Source organism: Hipposideros armiger, unplaced genomic scaffold (assembly GCF_001890085.2).
Source record: "Hipposideros armiger isolate ML-2016 unplaced genomic scaffold, ASM189008v1 scaffold_66, whole genome shotgun sequence".
NCBI classification, from domain to species: domain Eukaryota; kingdom Metazoa; phylum Chordata; class Mammalia; order Chiroptera; family Hipposideridae; genus Hipposideros; species Hipposideros armiger.
Window position 1 is genome coordinate 4,653,534 of NW_017731416.1, and position 11,883 is coordinate 4,665,416.

At 38.0% G+C, this 11,883-nt stretch overlaps 1 protein-coding gene across 1 annotated transcript in view; it reads right to left on the reverse strand.

Annotated features, from left to right (window-relative positions):
* Positions 1-2,879: 2,879 nt before the first annotated feature.
* The window catches only part of LYRM7 (LYR motif containing 7), a 34,699-nt gene continuing 25,695 nt past the window's right edge, over positions 2,880-11,883 (reverse strand). Inside the window, exon 5 of the mRNA XM_019642168.1 lies at positions 2,880-3,321. Coding sequence (XP_019497713.1) covers positions 3,251-3,321 — 71 coding nt within the window. The 3' untranslated portion in view covers positions 2,880-3,250. The remainder of the gene's footprint in view (positions 3,322-11,883) is intronic.

Here is an 11,883-nt window from a genome sequence, read left to right on the forward strand (position 1 = left end):
TTTTTATGTAGTTATAATTTCCACGTACATAAGAAATATACACAAGAGGTAAAAATTATGTAGCAACTCTTTTGACATGTATAATCCATTTCACACACTACTAATTAAACTCCTCAAAAGTATTGGGAGACATTAAGGGTAGTCTCTAGTTTAATGTTAAGTGCACTATGTGTAAATAATTTTGATAATGTGTTGATCTCCTAAAATTAAAGTATTTTTAAGTATGAAATTTTATATCCAGTTGGGATATACCAATCTGTTTTGCCAACAAAGATTGCATTGAAACTCTTGTAAAGATTAAAAACCCTGAGTTATCACTGAATGGGAGAATCGGTCAGTGAATGGGAGAAAACACACTGTTCACTGAGAAAAACAATGGTAAAGATATACAGATAAAAGAGAAACAAGAAAAATATTAAATGTAATTTTATAGTTCCTACCATTAGATGGTAGAATGCCTAGGTGTTATGTAATACTGCCAGTCTCGTCAGGGATGGAACATGTGAAGAAAGAAAAATCACTTAAGTTTTATTGATTAAAATGAGGAGGATGTAGTCATATATTAAATTTTTACAATGAAGTTTAGCTATGGTCTAAGTACAGCTAATTCTACTAAGGCTATATTATACAGTTTGACTAAGGGCCACTATTTCTTTAAAAAAATTAGTCTTCTTTACTCCACAGTTGATCCTAGGTGATTTCAATATTTTATTCATCTATCTTCAGAAGACTTATTTAAAAATGTCTTAACAGGAACATAGAGATACTCTCTATCTCTAAAAAGAAACTACTATTATTTGTTAGCTACAGAAATAATTTCAGTGCTTTAGAAAACAAAAGCCACCTTCTGTGGAGAGCTGGCACACACTGTGATATTTTGACCAATTTAATGTTTTGGGGACTACACATCAATTTAATCTAATAATTTTAACCTAATAGTTTCATTTCACATGGGAGGAAAACCCACCAACTTGTCAAAACACTGTATTCTCAAGTACCATATTTTGCTGTGTATAATGTGCACCCACATTTTTGGCCCAAAGTTTCAGGGAAAACATCTTTTAACTTTTTTAATTCAAATTTTTATATGTTTATATTTAGGTGCTTGTTTTTTGTATTTTAAAGGAATTTTAGCATTTTAAAAAACATATTATGGTACAAGAAATTTTATGTAACAAATAATTACAAAACACAAGAACAGATACAAGGTACAAGAAATTTTATGTACCGGTAATAAATTTATGATATTTATGCATCATAGAAGGCCAAGAACTCATCACTGTCAATATCAGAAGTATCGACTTCTTCAATTTTTGCATTACCAGTGTCTTCTGAAGAGTCACTTTCCTCTTCCTGGTAAATTTCATCATCTTCAGTTCCATCCATTGCATTGCTGATGCTGCATTTTTTTAAAGATTTCACAACCACTTCCTTCTTGACATGGCTCCATGATCTTAGGGTCCAATCACAAACCTGGGCAATGGATGCTTTCTTGATTCTGCCTGTTGATGTTAAATCATTACCAGCTGACTGCATCCACGACGTCCACTCTTTTTTCATTAGAGCCTTAAAGGGCTTGTTTACTGACACATCAAGAGGTTGCAGTTGGCTGGCTAGCCCACCAGGTACCACAGCAAGTTGGGTTTTCAAGTCCACTGCGATTGCTTTTACACTTTGTGTAACATGGGCTTTGAAGTGATCAAAAACAAGCAAAGCTGGTTTTTTAAGTAATCCTCCAGGCCTTCGTGACCAGACTTTGTTAAACCAGATTTTCATGCCTTCCTCATTCATCCATCCTTTTTCATGCACGTGGACAATGACTCCACTTGGAATCTTTTCTTTCAGAAACGTTTTTCTTTTAAAGATGATCATAGGTGGTAGCTTTGTCCCATCTGCACAACAGGCTAGAACAACAGTGAAGTGTATTTTCTCATGTCCATTAGTATTAACAGCCACAGTCTTTACTCCTTTGATGCCCACAGTTCTGTTGGATGGCACATCAAATGTGAGTGGGACCTCATCCATATTGGCGATTTGGGACAGCTCAAAGTTGTAAGTCCTTCGAAGGTTGATAACGTAAGAATGAAATTCCAAAACTTGATTCTCATAGGTTGCTGGAAGTTTTGGGGCAAGTTTCATTTGTGTCCTCAAGCTCAAACCTTCCCTCTTCATAAAGTTAAAGCACCATTTAGGTGTCCCTGAAAAATCATCAATGTTTTTTTCTTGTGCGATCCTTTTACCCTCTTCTTGTATCATCTTGGCCGAAACAGAGATCCCAGTTTGACGCTGCTCCAGAATCCAGGTCTTCACCTCTTGCTCCACCTCTGGCCACTTTGGAGGTTTCCCTCGCATTGCCTTCTTCTGTCTTGGCATCTGAAGAAGCTTTTCTTCCTGTTGCCTCCACAACCTGATGACACTCTCTGTGGGAGGAGGTCCAAAGTGTCTCTCGGCAGCTCTGTTGCCATGCTCTTTAGCAAATTTAATAACTGTTAGCTTAAAGCTTGCAGTGTATGAAAACCGTTTAGACATTTTCCAATAATTTTTGTGAAAATATCAGGTAGATTGCTAGCTCCCACCTAAAGTGTAGAAAGAGAAACGTCGTTGTTCACCCTGTGGTAATAAAGTTGGCATCATCTATCTTATCAAGTCAGTCATTTACTCTGTGGACAATACCTCGCTCTTGGTTTCATTTCATTGACTCACTGGCCGACATTGCTTTCGTTGCAAGTTTGTCATAAGTTCAACAAAACCCATTATCATATTCCAGGGTATCATTTTGCATACAGATGTCGTTATTGATTTCTAGAGTTACACTTTAACTCATAAGCATAAATAAAAGAATTAAAAACATTTATATAGATACAGAATTAATACTACCCACATATAATATGCATTCTTATTTTTCCCTCACAAATTTGGGCAAAAAAGTGTGCATTATACACAGCAAAATATGGTAGTTATGGTAAGACCAAAATATGCATCAAGGTCAAAGAGAAGTAAATATGATATACCACCCTAAGCATTTACTTTCAATGAAAATGAAATATCTTATGTTCTTTAGAAATACTTAACTATGGTTTGTAGTTTTCAGCAATGTCTTTCTAACATGAAATTTAATTATAAAACAATACTTTAATTCACTCATTTTCAATATGCCAGTTCAGAGAAAAATATCTGCATTTCCAGGACTTTTGCCAGTTATACATTTTAAAGTTAAAAATTACAAAGACGTGATTTTATCCTAGAAAATTCACTGCTTCTGAGTTGGTGCATCGCAATATGGCACATTTTCTAAAAGAAGGTCTTTCCTAGGGACCAATTCTGAAAGACAAACAAAAAGAGAATCATTAAGTCTAAAATTAAATATAAATACTCATTTCCCCCTAAAATTTATAACAGTAAAATATGGAGTTTTAAGGTAAATCTTCCAGGGATATTTTACTTCAGTTCACTCCTAAGTTCTTGATTTTAAATGGAGATTGTAGGATTCTTATTTCATATATAAAAACATATATGACCAACTTAACCCTTTATCATTTATTTATTAAATATAACTAATTAAATAACAACAGAATTAGGCTAAATCACATTAGCCATCTGATTATAAATTACTGATAATTAAAACCATCAATAAGAAAATGTTTTTATACTACCCATTATACAAAAACCAAGACTGCTATCCTAATTTAAAGATACCAAATTTTACATAACAGTGGTTCTTAAGTGGGGGTGTTTTGGGTGGTCACACCAAGTGAACAATGCTACTGGAATTCAGTGGGCAGATGCCAGGGCCATGTGGGACAGTCTGATGCAGTGAAGAACTATCCTGTTCAAAATGCCAATAGTGTCCCATTGAGAAACATAGTTAAACAACAAGAACAACAAAAATCAACGTTGATTCCCAGTTAAGACATCTTGCCAAAGTCAACTAAGTAAAGCTCTTAGGATACAAAATTTTGAGGAGATGCATGATTTCTCCTTTGTTTTTCTCCACAAAAGCTGAATCCGGGTGAACTGTCAAGATCAAAAAATGCTCATACCACGGTATTCAGCATTCTATGAAACAGCTTGCCTACATTCTTCAAAAACATCATGGTCCTGAAAGATGAAGAAGGACTGAAGAACTGGTCCAGGTTGAGAAAGTCTAAGCAAACATAATGACAAAATGCCATTTGTGTGATCCTCAGTTGGATCCTAGACCAGAGGGAAATTATTTTTTTTCTGATGTTATAAAAGGACATTGTCAGGACAAATGGAAAAATTTGAATAACAGAATTGTATGAATGTTAATATCCTGGCTTCGATAATTATACTGTGGTTACATAAGAGACTATCCTTGTAAATTTAGGAAACACACGCTGGAGTATTTTTAAGAAATACACCCTAAAGTATTTCTCCAGATCTAAACCCAAGTGGGCTGTCATGATTCTTAAAAATACTCATTTGGGGGGAAAGAGACATTATGTCTGCAATTTACCCTCAGAAAGTTCAGGGGAAAAAAAATGAGAGAGGATGATAAAGTGAATGTGGTAAAATGTTAGCATTTGTGGAATCTGGGTAAAGGAAATTACCATATCCTTCAACTTTTCTTGTACCTCTTCTGTAAATTTGAGTCATTAAAATTTTTTTAAAAGGTATCACTAAAACAAATTCAATTCAGAAGGAAAATGGAAATTCTCACTTAATAAAAAAAATAGCTGATCTCTTTAAAAATAATGCTCTTATAAGCCAGATGGTAAATCTGGTAAATGAAAACCAGTTAAATAAGTATTATTTAACCATTATTTATATCTCACCTGCTTTTACCAAATTTTTGGAGGCTTCTCCAGATTATAGTTGAGGTTTTAACTTACTACAAAGGCAGTAAATCGTCCCACTTATCAAACATATGTGTGTCTATTTTATGCTGGACATTACACCAAGAAATGAAGATATAGAGGTGAATTAACAGCCTCTTCAGTAACAGATCATGGTGGATATAGTTCATAATACTGTGCTGCACATTCGAAAGTTGCTAAGGGAATAGATCTTAAAAATCCTCATCACAAGAAAAGAATTTTGTAACTATGTCTGGGGACAGATATTAACTAGTTATTGTGGTGATCAATTCATAATATATACAAGTATTGAATCATTATATTATAGACATGAAACTAATATGTTATACGTCAATTTTGCCTCAATGAAAAAAAACCCCAACTCTCTTCAGCTTCATAGACTTCACAATCTACTTGGGAAAGACAGATTAACCAAAAGTCCACCAAACAGTGGTTTAAATGAGTAAGAGATTTAATTTTCTCATATATCAAGAAATGTGGGTTAAGGCAATCCCAGGCTACTGAGGATCCTTAGTACCACTAAGGACACAGGCTCTTTTCTTCCTGTTCTGCTACCTTTCCTGTGTGGTTTCTGTCTTCACTGCTGCTGTCACATCACATCTGCACTCCAGGCAAGAAGGGAGAAGGAAAAAGAGGAAAAGGAAAGTGTGAGCTTGGCCTCTGCCTTTTTTTTTTTTAGCTGAGCCAGGCAGCTCAGCGGCAGCTCAGCTCGGGCCATGAATCGAACCGGTGACTCTGTTGCTCAGAGCTCAAACTCTTTTTTTTTTTTTNAACACTTGGACTCCAACTCTGGCTCTGTCATGAAGTTTATGGCCTTGGGTTAATAATCTACTGAATTTCAAACCTCATTAAATGCAAAGTGAAGAACTGAACTAGAATAGCGATTCTCAAAGCTGTGGGTCCCTGAGGGACCTTGAGACCCTTTCTGGGAACCCATGAAGTCAAAATCATTTTCTGTACTGTTTGAGTGCTGAGCAGAAGTAGTAGAGCTTTTTCTATGAATTTGAATGAACCACTGACAAACTATGATTATTCAGACTTGGGTGTTTGGCAGGCTTTTTTCTTGAAAAATTAGTGAAGTGAGTTGGTCACTTCAAGAAAACTGACAGTTTTTGCTGACAATGATAAAATTCAAGCTTTCAAGTAAAAATTGGAATTCTGGAGAACATATCCGCTACCATGAGCTTGACAGCTTCCCAGTGCTTTTTTGGTACTGATTTTTCTGAGATGGATGTTGATATTAATAGATGTAATTTTAAAATGTTACATATTGAACTACGTCAACATTTGGAATCTATGCATTATTTAGTGAAACTATTTTCCAAATCATCAGTGCATGTTACAAAATGATGCATGGGTAAAACAACCATTCAAAGGGGAAGACAGATTAAAATCTATTGGTCTTACTAAATGTGGACTTCAGGACATGTGGAAGAAGAATATCCTAGGAAGAAGCAACAGCATAAATGTCCTAAGACAGGAAAGTCCTTGGTAAATTCTGGCACCCTCAAAGAAGGCACTGAGATGGGAAGAGTGAGCAGGATGTGCTGAGCTGACGCAGGAAGTTAACAGGGGTCAGATGATATAGTTTTAGAGGTCATGGTTTGTAGGGACTTTACACACTGCTCTGAATGGGATGAGCAGTCATGGTGGTTGTGAGTAGNGCATCTTAGCTGCAGAGGGCAGTGTCACTGGCCCTCATATGTGGGATCCGAACCCGGGCCCTCTGGCATCTCAAGCCAGCTCTCAACCAACCGCGCCACTCGGCCGGCCCCCAGAGCTCAAACTCTTGAGTGAGCTCTTAACCAACTGAACCACTCGGCCGGCCCTGGCCTATGCCTTTTTAACAGGAAAACAAGAGCCTTCTTGGAAGCAACATCCAATAGACAGCTGCTTACATTGGCCAGAAAGGTGTCACGTGGTCTGAGAAATTAGTTTTTGGTGGTGGGGGCGGTTTGGCACACTGCACCCTGAACACAATTTTTTGGTTAGTAAGAAAGAATGGATACTGGAGAAGCAACCAGCAGTCCATCCTCTGAGTTACAGAACATGAATATGTCCCCTTCTTCCCATTTATAGAGTATGCCCATTTACTACCTGACCCCTAAAGTCTCATCCAGATTCAAATCAAGGCTCTCTGGCTGATGTGCCAGCCTTTCCATTAGGTCCAGTGGTGGCTCCCATGGTAGATACCTATTAGGCCATATTAAAGAACAAACAGGATGCAGCAATAAAATACTGGAATGGGAGACACACGGCAGTTGCTACTCTCCAGCAAATCCTAAATCCTAGTGGACAGGAAGAGCAAGATCTCCTTGCTTTTGGCAAAACAATAAATTTCCTGGTCAGCCAATCCGGCAACACCTAATCCTGTTTTCTGAGAGACCCAAAGACCCTCACTTGTCCACTGCTCTTCAAGGCTCCTAGTTCTGTCCTCTGGGGGATCCTGCTTGTCTGGAAGTGAGGATATTGGAGAAGAAGCCTTTCTTTGCGGCTCTGAAGCTTTCATAGTCCACTTCCTGTTGATATGAGTTCAGCAGCCCAAGCGGCCTTAAGAGTTGGAGATAACCAAGTTCCTTGGCAATACAATTCATTCAAAAACATTATAAGCGTCAAATCTGTTTTGTTTTGTTTTCCAGTCATTTCCATGTACAAGTAACCACAGGCAAACATGCTGACACAGCTTTTTTTTTTTTAAAGATTTTTATTGGGGAATTGGGGGAAGGGGAACAGAAAAGTTGTAATCCTTTTGTTCTTCAGTCTAGTTGTGGAGGATGTTGCTTCACTGGCCCAAGTTGGTACCATCATTGCACTCTTCCTGGGCGAGGCAGATCAGTCGCTGGCTTCTGGACGGCCGCTCACTTCAGCTGCTGGCCGCTCACGCTGGCTGTTGGCTACACACGGCAGCCCATGGCAACCCACCTGCCGCTGCCGGTGACTCACAGCAGCCCAGCTCCAGGTCGAGCTGCTGTTCACCATCTTAGCTGTAGAGGGCAGTGTCACTGGCCCTTATATGTGGGATCCGAACCGGAACCATCTGGCATCCCAAGCCAGGTCTTAACCAATGCACCACTCAGCTGGTTCCTGACACAGTTTTTAAGCATGAAGATTTTCATCCTTTGGTAATAGCCTCTATGTTCTGCCTAACCCCCTAACCTTTAGCTTAATGGACACTTCTTAAAGTAATGAAAACCTACAGGCTCCAGCGAGTAAATGCATCATGTTATCTGACCTTTGTTTGGCAAATGAAAAGTTTTGGGGCACTGATCTTATTTCAGGTTAGCGCTCAGAAGCCCCTTTCTTGTACTGGCTTTAGTTTTAGTTTAGTAAGAAGCAAGTGGCATTTTCAACCCTGCAAAACTCTAAATTTTAGGACTCTCACTCAATTAGACTTCAGGATGTGGAAAGAGTGCCGCTAGCAAAGCATTATTTCCTTCCATCTTTGCTTTGCAGACCAACTAGCTTAGTCTGCATTCATCCTCTTTTTCAATATTTTGCTGAAAGAGGAAGAAAAAAGCAGCATATGCTGACATTTTGGTTATTTCCCCTGTTGCTACAGTTTCAGCTGGTACTTGGTCTGTGTGTCACGAAACAGGAGGCACTGACCTTCCATTTCCCCACTACAGAACAAGACCACCAGCTTAAAGCCCATAATGGTCAGGTCCATGATAATCATACCCACCCCCTCATCCCTGCCTTCGACGCAACTAAATTCGCATTTTAGGTTGTGTGATTTTCAGTACCTCACTCTGGTAACAACTCCTGTTCTTAGTTATAAGCAACAGAAGCTGACTCTGGCTCATTAGGCACAATAGGCATTTTCAAAAACAGGTTATTAGTCTAACTCACAGAATTGTTTTAAGGACTTAAAAATTAGGCAGGCTTGCAGCTAAGCTTCTAGGAACAATGTTCAAAGCCATCAGACCACAGAACTGGCCTGATGATGAAAACTGTTGCTGCCTATGGGGTGCTAGAAGAAACCGCAGCCCTTTTTACCCCCACAGAGCACGAGATGCTGCACTTCAGGTGCTCCTTACTACATCTGCTCCGCCTCCACTCAAATGCCACTCTGGATGGGTAACTTAACTCTCCACCACTGATGCTATGCCTGCCAGCAAACAGACTGTGTGCCAAGCCTCCCTTCTCCAGCTCATTTCTGGATGTGGGTGAGTGTGCAGCTTATATGTCAAGTGTTTGTGCCTAGCTTCACAGGAAACCGAGGAACTGAATTTTCTAGATTCTCTTTTGGGGATTTAGAACTCATTTCTGAAACAAAACAAGGACATTCAAAGAACATAACCAGAAAACCTGCCAAATTTCACTATCCATCCCTTCACATAACTCATCTTATTATTAAGTAATCTTTGGAATCAAAAGGCACCCCACAATTGAATTTTTCTGTATTCACTAATTGCTAACATTGTAATTAGGTCAAACATATTACAGGTATATTTACATGTAGAATATCATTTTCACTAATTTTGTTTTATAGATTACAAAACCCCTGACTTTGCTCTACATAATAGATATCAAAGTACCATAACAAATTAGTTTATTGACATTGCCAGATCTTGACAAGGAACTATACTGAGATCATGGTTTATCTCCTATACTTTATGCTCCTGAGAAATGTTATCTACTACCGCAATATTAAATGTATTTTTAAAAAGTAAGTTCTTAAAATAAAAATCCTTATACTCACTTATAGCCCCAAACCAAAATTTAGGTCAAGATTAAAAATAAATAAATAAATAAAAACAGAAGAGCAGGAAACACTTTCAAATTCATTTTATGAGCCCAGCATAACCCTGATACCAAAGCCAGACAAGTACACTACCAAAATAGAAAATTATAGTCCAATATCCCTGATGAATATAGATGCAAAAATCCTCAACAAAATATTAGTACACCAAATTCAACAATACATTAAAAGAATCATACAACATGATCAAGTGGGATTTATTCCAGGGATGCAAGGATGTTTCAACATCTATAAATCAATCAATGTGATACACCAGAGTAACAAAATTAAGCATAAAAATCATAAGGTCAACTTAATAGACGCAGAAAAAGCATTCAAAAAAATTCAAATCCAGGGCCGGCCGAGTGGCTCAGTTGGTTACGAGCTTGCTCAAGAGTGCGAGCTCTGAGCAACAGGGTCACCAGTTCGATTACCACATGGTCCAGTGAGCTGCACCTGAGCTGAGCTGCCACTGAGCTGCCAACAGGTGGCAGGATGGCTCAGCTGGTGAGAGCACGTGCTCCTAATAAGGTTGCCTGTTCGAGATGGTGTGCGATACCCACCTGAAACTAGGACTGAATTCGGCACCTTGAGCTGAGTTGCCACCCTGGATGGCTCAGTGGATAGAGCATGCGCTCTTAACGATGAGGCTGCCAGTTGGACTCCTGCATGGGATGGTGGCTACGCTCACCCACAACTAATTGAACACGGCACCTTGAGCTGAGCGGAGCAACTAAACTTGGAGCTGAGCTTGCTGCGCCCTCCACAACTAAGATTGAAGGACAACAACTTGGCTGTTCCCTTTCCCCAATTCCCCAACACTGTTCCCCTCCCCCAATTCCCCAACACTGTTCCCCTCCCCAATTTCCCAATTAAAAAAAAAATTCAAATTTATTCATGATAAAAACTCAACAAAGAAGCTTTTATCAAAAAGAGGGAATATACCACAACATAATACAGGCCATATATGACAAGCCCACAGCTAACATCATACTCAGGGTTGAGAAACTAAGTTTTCCTTTAAGAACAAAAACAAGACAAGATGCCCAGTCTCACTACTTCTATTCACCATACTATTGGAAGTCCTAGCCAGGGCAATTAGTCAAAAAAAAAAAAAAAGAAAGAAAGAAAGAAAGAAAAGAAATAAAGGGCATCCAAAGCAGAACAAAAGTAGTAAAACTCTCTATTTGATGACATTACATTACACACAGAAAGCCCTAAAGACTCCACCAAAAAACTGCTAGAACTAATAAACAAATTCAGTAAAGTTGCAGGATAAAAAATTAATATATAAAATCAATTGTGTTTCTATAATAACCAACTAGAGAAATTAAGACAACAATCCCATTTACAACTACATCAAAGAGAATAACATACCTAGGAATAAATTTAACCAGTACACTGAAAACTGTAAGACACTGATGAAAGAAACTGAAGAAGAGACAAATAAACAGAAAGATATTCTGTGCTCATGGATTAGAAGAATTAATATTGTTAAAATGCCCATACTACCCAAAGCAATCTATAGATTCAATGCAATCCCTATCAAAATTTCAATGTCATTTTTTACAGAAATAGAAGAAATAATCTTAAAATTTGTAAGGAACTACAAAAGACCCAGAATAGCCACAGCAATCTGGAGAAAGAAGAGCAGCTGGAGGCATCACACTTCATCGTTTTATACTACACTACAAAGCTCTAGTAATCAAAACAATATGATACTGGCATAAAAACAGACACATAGATCAAAGGAATAGAGAACACAGGGCTTAGCAACAAACCCACATACATATGGTCAATTAATTTATGACAAAGGAGCCAAGAATATACAATGGGGAAAAAGACAGTCTCTTCAATAAATAGTGTTGGAAAAACTGGACATGAGCCACATGCAGAAAATTGAAAATGGACCTCTATCTTACACCATATACAAAACTTAACTAAAAATGGATTAAAGATTTGAACATAAGAACTGGAAACATAAAATTCCTAGAAGAAAATATAGGCAGTAAGCGCTCTGATATCAGTCTTGGGGATGATTTTTTGGATTTGTCACCAAAAGCAAAGGCAGCAAAAACAAAAACAAATGACTGGGACTACATCAAACTAAAATGCCTCTGTACAGCAAAGGAAATTATCAACAAAATGAAAAGGCAACATAAGGAATGGGAGAAAATATTTGCAAATTGTATATCTGATAGGGGCTAATATCAGAAATATATAAAGAATTCATACAACTCAACAGCAAAGACACCAAAAAAAAAATAACCAAACAATCCCATTAAAAAATGGGCAGAGACGGGC